General features: G+C 34.3%; 1 protein-coding gene and 1 pseudogene across 5 annotated transcripts; both read right to left on the reverse strand.

Moving 5' to 3' along the window:
- Nucleotides 1-263: 263 nt before the first annotated feature.
- On the reverse strand, nt 264-10,253 carry LOC109154818 (polyprenol reductase 2-like). 5 transcript variants are annotated; one of them, XM_019302558.1, is made up of 15 exons: nt 8,520-8,746; nt 7,748-7,845; nt 7,279-7,371; nt 6,976-7,092; nt 6,834-6,906; nt 5,941-6,007; nt 5,297-5,421; nt 5,027-5,186; nt 4,309-4,408; nt 3,173-3,433; nt 2,173-2,519; nt 1,840-2,074; nt 1,518-1,616; nt 1,044-1,115; nt 264-913 (listed from the first exon to the last, which is right to left on the reverse strand). In XM_019302558.1, the coding sequence occupies exons 10-15, from the start codon at nt 3,326-3,328 to the stop codon at nt 809-811; spliced, it is 1,014 nt and encodes a 337-aa protein (XP_019158103.1). In that variant the 5' UTR covers nt 3,329-3,433; nt 4,309-4,408; nt 5,027-5,186; nt 5,297-5,421; nt 5,941-6,007; nt 6,834-6,906; nt 6,976-7,092; nt 7,279-7,371; nt 7,748-7,845; nt 8,520-8,746; the 3' UTR covers nt 264-808. The 5 variants fall into 5 exon arrangements, with proteins under 5 accessions (XP_019158103.1, XP_019158107.1, XP_019158104.1 ...); XM_019302562.1 differs by having other exon boundaries at nt 1,565-1,616; nt 6,834-7,092; nt 8,520-8,755; XM_019302559.1 differs by having other exon boundaries at nt 5,057-5,186; nt 6,834-7,092.
- LOC109154702 lies at nt 5,104-12,228 on the reverse strand (annotated as a pseudogene).
- Between the last annotated feature and the right edge of the window lie 6,387 nt (nt 12,229-18,615).

Consider the following 18,615-nt stretch of genomic DNA (forward strand, 5'->3'; position numbering starts at 1 on the left):
GCTAACATAGTTAGCTAACAAGGCCACTATGTTTTAAACTTGTTAGTATGTACAAGCATTATTATTAACTACTCCGTATTTGTTTCAACAATTAACAGTTCAAACCCTTAATTAGAAACTAAAAAGAAAGTTGAGACTTCACTATGTTTGAAAACAAAATTTGATTATTAGAATTTTAGGACAATATATATAACAAGTATATACCTATAGAGTAAAACTTTCACTGCATGTCCTGATTGTATTGAAAGGAAGGAAAAAAGAAAGAAATAAAAAATGACTCACATTTTTACTAGATCAATTATAATATACTATATCAATAAAGAGAGAAAAATAAAAGTACATGTAATATTCATCGTTAAGCAATATTCTCTCAAGCCTCACATTGCTTAAGACTTGTCTACCAACTTCCAAAGTTATGTTATTCCTACTTACGCCATATTAATCTAAAACCCCATATTAAACCCCCAGAACCTTTGCTTAAGAGGCCCATGTTCCGACCGCTTACCTGTACACTCTACACATAAGGGGTCTTTGCAGGTTCCTAGTGGTTCACCATTCTAACATAACATGAAAATTGACTAAACTATCCCGAGTTAATCAAATAAAATCATGTAAGATGTTAAAAATTTTGATCCATATACGATAATTGTTATAATAAAACATGTATGGCTGTTACTTACAGGCTCATCAACCTGCAACTAATTACATGTGTTAGAAGTGTATGTGTGAGTGTAAGAAGAATACGCAAACCTTGATCAGGGCAACCGATTAAAACCCGGAAGAACTGCAACTGCAGAGAGCATGATCATCAATATAGGAAGGGCAGAATGGCAAAGCGATTTCTGGGGTAGTTGTCAAATTTATGCAGATACCATCTATGCGTTTCTGCAGCTGCCAAGACGAGATTTACCACCTATAGACAATGTAATTAATCACCTTAATTGCAAAAACAAAATATACTCCCTAATATATATGTATGCCTGAATCACATGTTTAATGTGTGTAAAGGATAAGCGTTTCTTTTTTTCTTTTTCAACTAGTACCACAAAACTGAAGAGTAGCCACACTGTGAGATCCAAACATCCACTTGCAACCACGAGACCACCGTATATAACCTTCAATACATGGAAAAACCAGTAATGATGTAAATTTTGTTGAGCATAATAAAATATAATATATAAACATAAATGTGCAATCCAACTATCAGCTTAAGCTTTTAGTTGAGATGGAGCACATGCTTCAATTTGGTATCAAAGCCCACCCCTTGCCAAAGGTCACGGGTTCGAATCTTTGCGTCACGCAGACTATGATCCACGTGTTGCTTGGAGCCCGTCAAAAATAACCGGCCCGCAAACATGAGGGGCATGTTGAACTAGGCTTTTAGTTGAGATGAAGCACGTACTGCAATTAATCAAATTAATATAGCATGTGCAAGCATGTTTTGGAAAAGTATTTCAAGCTGTTGATATGTAGACTAATAAAGAGTAAAGCAAAGCTAATGAATGAAAAGGATTTACTATCTCAGCCAGATAATGTGGAGACGAAACATATTCAAACCAATCACCATGAGGGATTATGTAATCATCAAATTGTTCTCTGTTCTTCCGCAATTTTCCCTAGTTCCATACAAGACAAAAATGAGACATTTTATAGGAATCAGTTTGGTCAAGCATCAAAATTCAAAGTTGGCAAGAAATTTTGATGTGCTTGAAAAGGTAGCGTTACACTAAATCCCCTTCTGCTCTATAAATCATACGAACGGAAAATCATGTTGAAAAGAAGAAAACAGACCAACAAATTGAATCCGAAAAGGAGAACGAAGAAAGGTTTGAATATTACCAAAATAGCATGGCAACAGTGCTGATGAATCCAACCCCAAAAGGAAATAGCTGCACCAACCCATGCATACCATCTTAGTTGCATCAGAGGGTTTACGAATTCCCACCAATCAAACTCGGCGACTTGAATTCTCTCTTTCCCTTTAACAATAAACTCTTGGACCAAACTCGCTATGAATTCCAAAACCTCCAGAGCAAAATTGCAGCAAAGCGATAAAGGAGCAGCTGTGTAGAAACTGGCATCATATCATGAAATAAAAATAAGATTTAGAAGGCGTCTCATTTCTTCTCATCTACAATAACAATCACCAATATAAAAGCTAAGCAGTCTTACAATAAGCCCACGAAATAGCCGAGAATGTGCATTCTGGCAGACGGACTGTATTTAAATACATATATTGACTCAAAAAGACGTCGCAATGCCTGGGTTTCCATTAGTAAAAGCAGAAAGACAGATAGCAGAACTTTGCTTCTATTTTCCTTTGATGAATTTGATGTATGCAGGGAAAGAATGTGTGAGCCTCCCGTCAAATCGCTTACAATGCTAGAAAAAAGTGATGACTCAGAGATTACTGTTGTAGTTGTATATGCATAAAGTGACATTGCAACCAGCAGAAGAGTGGTCCAAAGAGTAGCAAGAATGTAAAAATGACAGAAGAATTTCTGAGGAACAGTAAATTTCTGCACTTCAATAAAAAAAAAGTTTGTTAACAAGTTACTTAGCATAATGTTCACATCAAGCAAGATGGATTTTAAAAAAAAAAAAAAAAAAAAACGACTAGGAAACGAGATAAAAGGAACTATTTATCCGTACATGAAAAAACAATACTTTAAGCAAGGTAAATGCCCTGTTTGGTAAAATAGTTAGCTTATCAGCCAATTTTGACTTATTTGACTGCTATTAGCTGTTTGACTTGGTTAAAAAATCAATATGAGTGTTTGATTAATTAGCTTTTGTAACAACTTATTGCTCCAAAATGCTCAAATTCAAAAAGTTGCTCAAAGTAGCTTTTTCGATCAGCTTTTTGAGAAAATCATTTTGCATCTAATCAACTAATTTACCAAACACTTTTCTACAATCAGCTAATGCTATCAAGTAGTCAAACTCACTAACACAATCAGCTAACAGCTATTTACCAAACACTCCCAAAGTCTAATTCATCCATAAAAACAAAAATCAGTAAAAATAATATGAGGGCAAGTAACAGAAAGCTAAAGATGGGCACAAGGTCACCATTGAATAATCAATACCAAAGGTTCACAACAATCTGACAAAACTATTATTTTTTAATTTAATTCAAATTTTATCATAAATTAAAATGTTAATCACTTACATTATTAGAAGATTGCATGATCTTGCCTCTCTTAGCGAAACCCAGCAGGAATTCGTGAAAGCAACCAAGCTTAGAGGAAGGAATCAAGGCAATGAGAATGGGTATAATCGCTGCAACCCATGCTGCTCTCAACATGGTAACCAGCCCCAGCTCCATGGTGAAGGTAAAACCCTACTCAGTAGTACAACTATATATCCTATTAAGCAATATCTTCTCAGTCTACTATCAACTAACTCTGTGCTGGTCTGCCCAGCAATTACTCTGCAGTTGGAAGGGGAAAAAGTGTTCAAGTACTGAATTTCAACAGAATGTAAACAAGAAATGAGTTGAAACTTTCAGAAACAGTGAGAAAAGACGTATCAAAGATTTTGCATCCCCAACTTATGAGCTCAATTCTATTTTGATATGCCTCAAACTAATTGAGTTTTTTCTATAAATTGTATAAACTCGGCAATTCAGTGAAAAAATAAAGTTCATTACTTAAAATAAGGCAGAAACTGGCTTCATTATCCTTCATCATATTGAGATGCCAGAAGTCAATATTCACTAGTACAGAAACAGTCATTCGCGTCCAAAGTTAAGGCTAATTCGCGTCCAAAGTAGCTGGGACGCAGATGTCGGGGACGCTGATTGTATAAACAATCAGCGTCCAAAGTAACTTTGGACGCGAAAAATGATAATTCGCGTCCAAAGTTCAAGAACTTTGGACGCGAATTATCATTTTAAAAAACAAAATATTACCTTTGCGCGTCCAAAGTTCATGAACTTTGGACACGCAAAGGTAATGTTTTGATTTAAAAAATTATAATTCGCGTCCGTATAGTAAAAAAAAATTAAAAATTTTTTTTTTTATAAAACTACCAAATTTTATTTTCCTGTACATTCCAGCATAACTACCACATTTCCAACATAACTACCAAATAATATATTTCAACATTAATCAATTTAAGATGTATACTACACACCAATTCTATCAACTAAAACACACCAATCTAAAATTTCAATTCTAATAACATTTTACTAAAATAAACTAGAAATTCTACAAATAAACTGCCCAAATTCCTAAACATCTATCCATGGTTAATCTATATGCTGCAGCCCTAGTGAACTCAAAAGAAAATGATTAGAGTTAATACCACTCAAGGTCCCTCGAGCTAATGGTTGTTTTTGCAGTGGATATCTCTTTCTGCCATTCCTGTATTTCCTTTTCACAATCTTCTGATTTGGATTTCCACGCTACACAAAAATAGGACTTATAAATCCTTTGATGATTAAGTTTATTGAATTAAATTATTATAACAGTTCAGGAAAAAAAAAAGTATAAACAGAATAAAAACTTTTTACATTCATTGCTTGAATCTATGCTCCTCAATCATTTTGTCATTCTAGAAAACTGCCGGTACGGAGTATTTAGTAAGGAGGAATTTCACTCATGTACCATTTATTTTGACTTAGATTTTTAACTTTTGAGCAGAGTGCCCGAGTCAAATAGACAAATAGTACTTTTGTAGTATCATAATATAATTGTGTTAGTTTTCAAAAACTGAATTTACCAATATGGCAATATCAAAACGTAAAGTGAAATTTGGTCAAATTAACTAAGAAAATAGCTAAAGTGACAGTGAATAATCTGTAGGGAGTATTTTTAGCATTATATACTAAAACGTAAAGTGAAATGCTCAACAACTGAAAGAAGAATATGCAAATATTATTACCATTATATTCAAGTTCTTCTTTGGGAAGAGGATAACTAACAGAACATACTGTAAGGTAAGATTGGTTGTATTGCAATGACCAAGAACACATGGAAAAACAAAGCAATTGAAGTCACAAACTGAAGGAAAAGAAGTTAACCTCATGTGTTTTTCCTGCTACAACACTTACTTCCTGGTATTCTTCATTTTTACTGCATTTTGAGTTGCTGATCGTCTTTAGAGTTGGTAATAGCTTGAAATAACTTTTTCAGCCTCCTTTGTGAGAACTGGTTGAAAATCTCTCTTCACAAAGTGGATACCTGTCAAAATGTCAAGTGAAGTGATGAATACCAGGTATAGAAGATTTCTCATTTTAACAAGTGACACATTTTGTATTTCTGAACCAGAATTGGCTTTCAAAGCATTTTACCGCCTAAGCATAGGAAGTGGCCAGATATCGTGCAGAATCTCCTCAGAATTGCAGCTCTTTGTTTGTGTTGGTTAAATTATGGAAAAAATGGGAATTCTCAATAGGATTCAGCTCTTTGTTTGTGTCTGCTAAGGAAACGACAATATGAAATGGAATGCAGAAAAAATTTGAAATGATGATAATTCTGGAAATTCATCTTGTAAGACGTGAAAGGCACAAATGCTCAGGACCAAAAGAAAAGATACGATGCTCAGGATCGTAATGTCCTTTATGATTTGTTGCACCAAAGACTATTGTCTTTGTACTCAGAGTTGTTACAAGACCAGCCTAGAATTGTCATAGAGAGGTCATGTTCATTGATCAATAACAAATATAAAAACAATAAATCTTTTTCCCTTTCAGGGGTGGGAAGATGGCATTCCCAAATAAAATTGGTTGTCATGTTAGATTTTAAAGGAAAAGTTCACAAGTGTCATAAAAATATAAAGAGATTCCAAGTTTTTTATACCATAAAAGCATCCTAAAGGAGATGGTTCTTTGTTGCTTGGGACATACCAATCAAAACGATAAAATCCAAATTGGATTGCATTATGGGAACAAAATTAAAGGTCATTCCAAAAAAGAACTTTTGTATGATTATTTACCTTGGCAACACTAATAGTTTGCTGCTCTATAGCTTCATGGATGGTCACCCTATCATGTTCCTTCATGCTATCAAAAAGCACATCATTAGGTTGACATATAAAAATATGTACTATAACATGTGATTAGTTCAGTGAACCTACTGTCAAAGTGCATTTGCTAAATAAAAACATGGAATAAGGTTCAAATTGGCCACTGAACGTAACCTGAAAATGCAATTAGGCCACTGAACGAACAAAAAGTGCAATTAGGCCACTGAACACTTCAAAAACGTGCAATTAGGCCACTGAACTCTCCAAACGTATGCAATTTCACCGGATAACAGGTTACCATCAATTTTAGCAGGTTACCTGCTTACGTGGCAGCTGATGTGGCATTTTTAATAATTTTTAAATAATTTTTAATAACTAATTTTAATAATTAATTTTATAAAAAATTTTATAAAAAATTGAAAAAAAAATTAAATAAAAAATAAAATAAAGTCGTTTTTTTTTTTTAAATTTGTTTAAATAAAAATTTATTATTAAAATTTATTAAAAATGATTTAAAATTTATTAAAAATGCCAACTCAGCTGCCACGTAAGTAGATAACCTGCTAAAATTGAGGGTAACCTGCTATCAGGTGAAATTGCACATTTTTGGAGTGTTCAGTGGCCTAATTGCACTTTTTTTTTGTTCAGTGGCCTAATTGCATTTTCAGGTTACGTTCAGTGGCCAATTTGAACCTTATTCCTAAAAACATTTCTCTTGAAAAATCATGAATTGTCTATTATAGACAAGGGCATTGTAGTCCAATGCATTAGAGCAAGATTCTAACAAGAGCTGTCAGGTTCAATCCCAATGCACCAAAAACAATGAATTGTCCATAACATGTGTGGTTCCCTCATGAGTTTACCTATCAAATTCATCAATGCAACAAAGACCACCATCAGCTGATACAAGAGCACCAGCTTCCAGAATCCACTCCCCTAAAAGCACTTAATAAGTGTTAGCTCAATCCAACCTCTAAATAATAATTGAAGTGAGAAATGTTATACCCCCATCTCTAACTGCAGTAACAGTTAACCCATCACTTGTGCTTCCCAACCCTGTAGCAATTACAGCTCTATTGCTCAATTTTGCAGCAAACTTCAAAAATTGTGACTTCCCAGTACCTGATTGAATTACAAAGACAAAAGTATATTTAGAGCATTATTCAGCCGATAGCCTGGTATTATGGACCAATAATTTTCAAAACAAAGTAAAATTCGTTCTAAATATTATGTTAACCATTTAATCATTTTAAAATAGTAGTCACAAGAAGATACTCTGATATTCAAGCATAAAATATGAGAAGTTACCAGGATCACCAACAAGAAGCAAATGAGAATCCCCCCTTACTTTTGTTCCAGAAGCATCAATATGTGCAACTCCTCCAATAAGTGTCAATGTGACTATATAAAAATGAACTCCATCAAAATGGCATGTAAAAAGGTTTGAGAGTTCTCAACTGAAGAAACACTGAGAAAACTACTACTAAGATTAAATGCAACTATATCTTGTTATAAGTTTATTCACATGGCATGTGATTGCTGATAATATCAATCTCATGATTTGACTGTACCTAGGTTAAATTAAATTAAGAAGAGCCAACAACAACAAGAATATAACATGCAAGCTTGACAGTGAAAAGTCCAAAGACCAATGGGCAAACACCCCTAAGAATGGCATTCCTACCTAATTTTCACAACAGTTTTAAAAAATAAGAGCAGTTACAACCATTATAAATTATGACAATAAACTTGAAACTTTAAGCTCGAGTGGGTTTACCTTTTAAAGGGGAACCCTCAAAATCTTGCCAAAACTGTTTGAATTTCAGGATAATGTCATCATGAATGTCTATTTATGACTTTAATTCATTTATTCTCCTGGAAATGTAACGGAAAAAAAAAAATTCAGAAGAGAAAACTAGTTAATCTAGATAACAGTTTCACTTTGTCCATTCAAATTTCTCAGTACTCTTGGAACATGGCAGTAAATAATCTATATCTTTACAAATTGCAATATAGAAAGACTAAATGTTTGCAGTAGTCATTTCATTAGTAGACTAAAGATGGATGGAGCTAAAATATTTATAAGTAGAGCACTTAGTCTATTCTCAATCCTTTTTTGCCTTGACATTTGAATACTCGTGATAGAGATACTAACAGTGGCTAATTTTATATAATTAAAAGACTAATAAAGGCTAACTTTTTTGCCCATTAATTGTCCCTCAACTATGCAATAATCCCTCTGTGAAGCAAAACCAAGTGTAAGAGCATTCAGAAAGCACATAATAATCAACCTGTATTTACATCTCCGACATTGGTACCACTTTCCCCATTCTATCATTTTTGCAACCCCAGACCTAATTACAGTCCCTTAGAGGGTAAGAAGAATCCCTCGATGCTTCACCCTCACCCGGCCAATGCTTGGAAAAGTTTTGACAGGAATAACAAACGATGGAAGATCAAAGCTAAGTTTATTGGTGCGTTTGGCGACGTTTTCCAAGAGAGTTTGGAGGAGTTTCAATGTTTATCGCCTTGGTATTCAAAGGACGTACCTTGCGGCGACCGGTGAGAATGTCGGCAACCGGTGAGCTTGCGGCAATGGGCGACGGGCGAGACCGGCGGCGACCAGCGAACGGCGATGGCAGCAGAGAATAGCGCAGCAGCGACGAGAGTAGCAGAGAAGACGATGGAGGCGAGCGGCGAGCGAATGACGATGGACGACCGGCGGAGTGGAGATGGAGAAGTAGAGAACGGCGACTGTGGGCGGTTTAGTTCAGAATAGAGAAGAAGGCAGAGACGGGGAGAAGACGAGGTTGGGGGCGATTTTGTTCAGAAAAACCCTAGCGTTTATTATTTGCGTCAAAAAAGTAAAATAAAATAAATAGTGATATTTTAATTACAAAAATGACTTTAGGCATATAATAGGCGTCAACTTTGGACGCCTATTCTTTTTAATTTCAGAAAAAATAATAAAAAATTATATAGTGACATTTTAATTACAAAAATGTCACTGCACTACACTTTAAGCGTCTAAAGTTCTAAGTTTGGACGCGAATTATTCAGTTTTATTGATATTTTTTGTACTAGTGATTCCAGATGAATTGCTAATATGGTCTTTTCAATTAGTCTTAAGACCTTGTACATGCAAGCATACAAGATCGATATAGCATTGCAAGTATTAGGGTGTAATACCCACAGGGAAGTGCAGCAATTGTTTTATCCTAATTGAGCTACCTGAATTACTCTAAAGAAATTTGATTGAATATTTTGATTTCAGCAAAAACTAAAGATTAGCTAATGACTATACTCTAAACTATGCCAATGACCTTGTGGTCTAGGGGCACGAAGTGGCTCTCCCAAATGGGTTCAATCCTCAGTGGATGCGGTATTGACTCTTTGTGCTTCAATAGGTTGAGAAAATAGCTTATGAACAGATACTACATTGTAACATAGTTAGTAGTACTCAAAAAAGCTAATGACTATCTAATGCAAATTAACTAAAGAGTTCAATCAAGCTAAGCCTAGGACCTTGAACCCACGACTAATCTCACAAGTCAGAACAACAGATTTATTTGTGCCAGGAATGTATATGTATATATTGAATTTTATGAGGTGCTCTGGCTATAGGGATAGCAACGGGGCGGGGCGGGGAATGGGGTCCCGTCCCCGTCCCCGAAATTTCTCCTCATTCCCCGTCCCCGCGGGGATTTTTCGGGGACGGGGAATTCCCGTCCCGTTTTTCATTTATGCCTTAAAAAAAAAAAAAAAAAAAAAAAAAAAAACGAAACTAGGCAGTAACATATCATTATGTTTGATATCTATGCTAATTGTATTTTAAACGAAACTAGGAAGTAACATATAACAAGTAACTAATTAAACCAAACTAAGCAGTAACTAGTAAGGCAGAAGAAAGTAAGAAACTAATTAAACTAATTAGAAGATTAAACTAATTAAACTATAGAAGAAACTAATTAAACTAAAGAAGAAACTAATTAAACTGCAGAAGAAACTAATTAGAAGATTAAACTAATTAAACTACAGAAGAAAGTCAAGAAACTACCTACCGACGGAGTCACACCGCACACGACCACGGACGGTGGACTGTGGACCTACTGCGGCCAGAGACAGAGAGGCACACCGCAAACGAAGGACGAGCAGGTGAGCGGTAGATCTTCTGCGGACGGCGGGCAACCGACTTGGTCGACGGCAAAGGAGAGGAGGGCAGGGTCGGCAGTCGGCTCACGGAGTAGAAATGTAGAAATGAGAAAGGACTGAGGACTTTGGGTCTTGGGCAATCTGCTAGGGTTAACTGGTTAAGTCAATATTAGTTTTAAAATTTTATTATTAATATTATACATATATTATATATTATAAAGTTAATAATATTATATATATATATATATATATATATATATATATATATATATATATATATATATATATATATATATATATATATATATATATATGTATATATATATATATATTAATTTAATGGGGACGGGGTAGGGATCGGGGTCGGTGCGAGGAATGCATTCCCTGTCCCTGTCCCCAACGGGGATTGAGAAATTCCTCCCATCCCCGTCCCCGTTTCCCGAAAAAATCTCCGAACCCGTCTCATCGAGGCAGGAATCGATTTTTCCCATCGAAGCGGGTTAAATTGCCATCCTTATTGGCTATATGCTTAGAATTAATGTAGTTTTGTGAAATACGGACTAAAAATTAGTGACATAATTCGGCTACTCAAGCATGAACTATTCAATTTTTTTGATACACTTGAACTAAAGATATGTTAGGGATATAATTAGAAACATAACTCATCTACTACTTGTATGAACTAATTAATTAGTGTCATAATCCATCTAGCATTAGCATGGACTACACAAGCTGAGAAGCTTAACTTAATTCATCAAATGCTAGTACAAATTATTCACCTTTTCAACTAACCTATTGCATAACCCCTATTGATTCAATTCAACCAATCAATTAGTTTCATGATAATAGTTGACAGATTTCAACACATTTACAAACTACAATTTAACATTCAACATATGAAAATGCATTCAAATAAAATTCAATTCACATTCTAATGAAAATAACCACAGTGCTGAAGAATCCAACCCCAAAAGAAAATAGTTGCACCAACTCATGCATACCATCTTAGTTGCATCAGAGGGTTTACGAATTCCCACCAATCAAACTCGGCGACTTGAATTCTCTCTTTCCCTTTAACAATAAACTCTTGGACCAAACTCGCTATGAATTCCAAAACCTCCAGAGCAAAATTGCAGCAAAGCGATAAAGGAGCAGCTGTGTAGAAACTGGCATCAAATCATGAAATAAAAATAAGATTTAGAAGGCGTCTCATTTCTTCTCATCTACAATAACAATCACCAATATAAAAGCTAGGCAGTCTTACAATAAGCCCATGAAGTAGCCAAGAATGTGCATTATGGCAGACGGACTGTATTTAAATACATATATTGACTCAAAAAGATGTCGCAATGCCTGGGTTTCCATTAGTAAAAGCAGAAAGACAGATAGCAGAACTTTGCTTCTATTTTCCTTTGATGAATTTGATGTATGCAGGGAAAGAATGTGTGAGCCTCCCGTCAAATCGCTTACAATGCTAGAAAAAAGTGATGACTCAAGGATTACTGTTGTAGTCGTATATGCATAAAGTGACATTGCAACCAGCAGAAGAGTGGTCCAAAGAGTAGCAAGAATATAAAAATGACAGAAGAATTTCCGAGGAACAGTAAATTTCTGCACTTCAATAAAAAAAGTTTGTTAACAAGTTACTTAGCATAATGTTCACATCAAGCAAGATGGATTTAAAAAAAAAAACGAACTACGAAACGAGATAAAAGGAACTATTTATCCGTACATGAAAAAACAATACTTTAAGCAAGGTAAAGTTTAATTCATCCATAAAAACAAAAATTCAGTAAAAAAAAAATTATATTCGGGCAAGTAACAGAAAGCTAAAGATGGGCACAAGGTCACCATTGAATAATCAATACCAAAGGTTCACAACAATCTGACTAAACATTTTTTTTAAATTTAATTCAAATTTTATTGTAAATTAAAATGTCAATCACTTACATTGTTAGAAGATAGCATGATCTTGTCTCTCTTAGCGAAACCCAGCAGGAATTCGTGAAAGCAACGAAGCTTAGAGGAAGGAATCAAGGCAATGAGAATGGGTATAATCGCTGCAACCCATGCTGCTCTCAACATGGTAACCAGCCCCAGCTCCATGGTGAAGGTAAAACCCTACTATATATCCTATTAAGCAATATCTTCTCAGTCTACTATCAACTAACTCTGCCCAACAATTACTCTGCAGTTGGAAGGGGAAGAAGTGTTCAAGTACTGAATTTCAACAAGAAATGAGTTGAAACAGTGAGAGAAAAGACGTATCAAAGATTTTGCATCCCCAACTTACGAGCTCAATTCTATTTTTATATGTCTCAAAATAATTGAGTTTTAAACTGTACTTCAAAGAAACCTAATGCATAACCCCTATTGATTCAATTCAACCAATCAAATAGTTTCATGATAATAGTTGACAGATTTCAACACATTTACAAACTACAATTTAACATTCAACATATGGAAATGCATTCAAATAAAATTCAATTCACATTCTAATGAAAATAAATCACAGTTCCATTTGATTAAGGTTTCATCAAGATCCTACCACCAGTCCAATACCATAACAGTACTACTGCTGCGACCACAGTTTTATCCCTCGTCTCATTTTTTATATGCAAAACCATGGCTTCTGTTCTCCCATCGTCTTCTCCACAACAATCAACCAAATTATTGCAATTTGCAGAATAATAATATAAGATAATAAGCATTAACCCCGTTACCCGATAGATGCTTGCATTAACCCCTTTTATGACTTTCTTACAATAATTACATATGACATATTTATTTTTTGCATCCGTAGTCACTCCAAGATTTCCTGAACCACTGCCCGCACTACTCTTGTTTGAATGATTAACCATTTTTATAAACAATCAATCTACAAATAATTAATAATATTCAAACAAATTAATATTAAAAAAAAATTCCTAATGCCTACTGCCAAGTTAATATATATACACACAATAACAGTGGCACACTATATATAAAATATATACACACAATAACAGTGGCACTCCCTACCTACTGCCAAGTGGCACTCACTGCCTACTGCCTACTATATATAAGATATATACACACAATAACAGTATAACACAAAGCACAATATATATATATATATATATATATATATATATATATATATATATATATATATATATATATATATATATATATATATATACTCTGTAACAGCAGGCTAACAACATACCCAAAAAAAATGAAATAAACAAAAGAAGGCAGAAAACGAGGCACCTTAGGTCGCTGGAGGGGAGGTTGCGCCACAACTCACCCAGTCGGCAGTCGCAAGTCGCACGAGGAGGGTCGCTGGTTTGTGGTTTCATTTATTATTTTTAGACTTCTTCTCCTATTTTTAATCAAATTAGGGTTGGGTATATTTTTTATTGGGGTTGAGTGGGCTTTAAAACATAATTTAGGCTCTGAAATACTACTTGGGCTAAACAATTCACCTCATTTTTACACCAGGGCGTGTCTGAACGCAAATTATGCCGTGCAACCGAATGCACATTGCAAGGTGCATACGGTTGCAAAACGGCGCCGTTTTATTAAAAAACGACACGGCTCGCATAAAAAATAATTAGATGGCCGTTAACGGCGTTATTCATATCGTATTTGCGGTTTTTGCACGCTTTCAAAGTTTTGGTAGTTTGGCGTTTTGATTTTAGTATACGTGAAATCGTAATCGCAATAGCAATTGCAGTCGTTTTTCTGATTTCGTGTATGGATCATATGATGGAGGAGGCAGTAGATCAGAGAGATCAAGCAGTTGATGAATTGCATACGGTTCCAAGTTATTTTGCATTTGTTTTTTTTATGGATTTGTGATCGTTTGCGATTATTTTGATTGTTGCAGTGTGATATATTGTTTAGGTGTTTATATTTAGTGTGATTGTATACAACGTATGTGATGTTGGTCATTCTAGTCTGAGATCATTCGTAATTTTTGGGTGTTTATGTGTTTATGGTTTTCTGAATGAACGAAATATATATCCATAATTTTTGAACTATATAACCAGAAGTTGTGAGCTATATATCCAGAATTATAATAGTATATATCCAGGATTTTGTGAACGGATACTCTGTTCTGGATTGTATATCCATAATTATTGAACTTTATGTCCAGAAATTGTGAGCTATATATCCAGAATTCTAATACTATATATCCAAAATTTCTAAACTGATACTCTATTCTGGCTTGTAACATTATGCAGTCAGTGAAGATGTTGTTGTTGATTCATCAAGTTCAGATCCAATAGAGTTAGACATTGATGGTTCTTCTTCAATTCCAGGATTATATTTAGTTTTATATGCTCATAATTCACACTGTTCAGCATTGTTATATTTTCATTCTTTTTCCATGGAAAATGTTATTCCTTTTGTAGAGCATGGCTGGATTTATTCGGCATTTCCCGCACCCTCTACTTAGGAATTATATTTTCAATGGAATGTGTATTATTTGTTATACTTGAGGTTATATATTGCATTTGCAGTTGATCAAGATTTGGTTGGTGTTGTTGTAAGTAACGGGGTTGACGCTTATGAGTTGTATAACAATTATGCATATAGAGTTGGTTTTAGTGTAAGGAAGAGTAATCAACGTTGCAAGGAATATAGTAAAACAGTCCAAATGAAGATGTTTATGTGTTCTAAAGCTGGTTTTAAGGTTAAGGCAAATGCTGGTGTTAGGGCATATTCAAAAATTGACATAAGGACAGGGTGTGGTGCATGTGTTCAGTTTGACGTGGGTGAGGATGAGTTGTGGACGGTTACAAAACACGTAAAAGTGCACAACCACGAGTTATGTGCGGTAGACAAGAGTCATCTTCTCCGTTCACATAGAAATGTGGATGATAATCAGCTGTTATATTTAAAAGATTTGAAGAAGAGTGGTGTTGCAATTTGAAACATCAAGTAGAAGGTCTCCATTATATTAATTGGTTTCACTAATCGAGATGCTTATAATTCGATTGCTTCTGATACATCAAAGCGTTTGGATGGAACAGATTCGAACTCATTAATTGAAATATTTAGGAAGAGGCAGTCGACTGAGTCTGATTTTTTCTTCGATTTTGAAGTTGATTGCGATTCAAGACTGTGCAGTTTTTTTTGGAGGGATGGTCGTATGAGACAAGACTACGAGTTGTTTGGGGATTTGTTAGTGCATGATACAACATATCGCACCAATAAATATGATATGATTTGTGGCCCTTTTGTAGGGATGAACCATCACTGCATGAATGTAATGTTTGGATGCGGTTTTTTGATGAATGAGAGGATATAATCATTTGTGTGGTTGTTTAGAGCATTTTTAAGATCTATGAATGGGAAGTGTCCACAGTCTATCATGACAGATCAATGTGCATCCATGGCTGCTGCTATTTGTCAGGTGTTTCCAACATCACGTCATCGTCTTTGCATATGGCATATTGGTGAGAATTCGAAGAAGCATATCAAGGCGTTAAGGAATAATAAGGATTTCTTGGATATGTTTAACTGTATGTTGAAATACACAGAGACTGAAGCTGAGTTTGAATTTTATTGGACAAGGTATGTCCACTATTTTTTTTTATTTTTTTTTTTCATTCCAGTAAAGGAATTATGGATATATAGTATTAGAATTATGGATATATAGTATTAAAATTATGTGAACATGTAGTAGTAAAGCATGAAACTTTCTGATTGTTTCTGAATTACATGCATTCAATTTATGGATTTATAGTATTGGAATTATGAATATATAGCATTAGAATTATGGATATATAGTATTAGTTGTCTGAACATGTAGTAACGAAGCAGTGAGCTTCCTGTTTGTCTCTGAATTATATGCATTCAATTTATGGATTCATAGTATTGGAATTGTGGATATATAGCATTAGAGTTCTGAACATATGTCTTATCATTTTCAGGCTGGTGACTGACTATAAGTGTCACAAGAATAGTTGGATACAAAAGCTGTATGACTGTAGGGAGAAGTGGTGTCCAGCATTCAACAAGGATTATTTTTCAGGGGGCATTTTATCGTCGCAAAGGAGTGAAACTACAAATCATTCGATTTCAAGAAGGCTGTCTAAGACTGCGGGTCTTTGTGATTTTTATTCATCATTTGTTAGTGTAATTTCTGAATGGAGAAGCAAAGAGAATGGTGAAGATTTTCGTTGTGCTCAAGGGGTACCCACTATGATGATGGAGCACGTGAAACTTCTTTTACACGCTAGAGAGGTATATACGATTGAGATATATTTTTTGTTTGATGAACAATTTATGAAAGGCAATGCTTGTCATCAAGAAATGGTGTTGAATGATGGCTGTCAGTTCAAGTATCATGTATGGCGTCCAGATATAGATATTATAAGGCATGAAGTTAGTTTTAAGTTGGCAACCTTGGACATTTCGTGTAGTTGCAAGTTGATTTCTGAGTTGGGAATTTTATGCTGTCATTGTTTACGTATTCTTCATATACATTGTGTTTCTAGTATCTCTAATAAATATATCATGAAAAGGTGGACTAAAAAGGTTGATGATGGTAGGGATGTGAATATTGGTCCAATGTTTTATAGAGTTGGTGTCCCTCCTTCAATTTGGGTTGTGGAGATTTGTAGAAAATTTCAAAGATTGACTACATCTAGTCAAGATAAAAGTGTAACTAGGCAGTTCTGCGATGAAGCAGTTGAGGATGCCAAGAAAAAGGTTGAAGCTGAGATTGGCTATGTGCATATTGAAGAGTGTGGTGTTTCATCTTCAAGTGGTGTCATTCAAAATCCTTCAAACCGGAGATCAAAAGGTGAGCGTAATGTAAGGAGGAGTAGTGTTATTGAAAAGAAGTACAGTGTTGCAAGGGGGAAGAGGAGTGCTGCAAATAAAGTTGCTTCGAGTACAAAGGGTGCTGTTCAGTCGTTGGTTTTGGAAAGTCTATATGAGATTGCAGGGGATGGGTACCTTGTACATCCAAGTTCTGGGAGTTCGGAGTTTTGTCAATTTAGTAATGATTTAGATGATAATGCAGTTGTAGATTGAGATTGGGGTTAATACAAGTTGTTAGCTGTTTTGAGGATATCAATTTACAAGTTTTTGATCTGTGTATTCAAAATTTTAGTACTTGTTGCTTTGCAGGTTTAAAGCTATATATCCATAATATTAAAGCTATATATCCATAATACTAAAACTATATATCCATAATATTAGAGCTATACATCCATATTCTGAGAACTATATGACCACAAATTATTGGACTTGTATGTCAAATTAGTAAAGTGTTCATATAATGTTATATCAATATATCCACAATATTAAAGCTATATGTCCATAATATTAGAAATATAAATTCATAAATAGTTGAACTTGATGTTTACACTTGTGTAAAATGTTATGTTCACAGTTGTACAAATATTCATAACTTTATATCAATATATCCACAATCTTAAACCTATATGCTCATAATCTTTGAAATATAAATTCATAAATATTTGAAATTGGTTAACTCTATTCCTTTTAGGACTAGGGGTTGGGTTTAGAGAAGAGGGCCCACGGACTATGGTGGGCCTTTTCCTAATTAATTATTGTAATTTAATTCTTTCTTTTGGGCAATTGGTCAAATGATTGATTGGTCTTAGGGGTCGTAAAACGGGGTGTTACATGTATGGCGATGCACTGGGAAAAATATTTAATTCCAAAACAAAAGGTATAGCGATGTTAATATTTATGGACATGATAAACTGAAATTACAAAAGATTATGTTAAAGATCAAATTTGAACAGCTACATACCCATGTATTATTAACTGCATGGGTATACATTCATATATTCACAGAGTACTATATATCCATAATCATATAACTATATATCCACAATTTTAAAACTATATATCCACAAATTCAGAACTATATAAAGGATCTTGATAAATTGGATATATTCCAAGTTTCATGCATATATATCCATAAATTTATAACTATACATCCAAAAATACATTACTATATATCCAGAATTCTTAACAGTCTGTTCACAGAGTAATACATTCATATATTCACATAGTACTACATATCCATAATCACATAACTATATATCCACAATTTTAAAACTATATATCCACAAATTCAGAAGTAAATAAAGGATCTTAATAAACTTTGTATATTCCAAGCTTCATGTATATATATCCATAATAAATTCTTAAATTCTTAAATTGGGTGTGTGTAATAGATCTTACAAGGTCTGCATCATTGATTTCCAGGTTTCCAAAACTTGATATTTCATAATTCAATCTATCATTGAAATTTTCCATCTTTTTCTCGGCCAGGAGACTTTTCATCCAATCATCAGATGGATCAAGCTGCAGCTGTTTTTGAATACACAGAATGCAAAAATGAGTATTCAAAAGGCTTAGAGTACTATATATCCAAAAATTATAAGCTATACATCTAGAATTATAATGCCACACAGCCAGATTTTTAAAGATATGCATCTGCATGTCAAAAATAACTCT

Source organism: Ipomoea nil, unplaced genomic scaffold (assembly GCF_001879475.1).
Source record: "Ipomoea nil cultivar Tokyo-kokei standard unplaced genomic scaffold, Asagao_1.1 scaffold2653, whole genome shotgun sequence".
NCBI lineage: Eukaryota > Viridiplantae > Streptophyta > Magnoliopsida > Solanales > Convolvulaceae > Ipomoea > Ipomoea nil.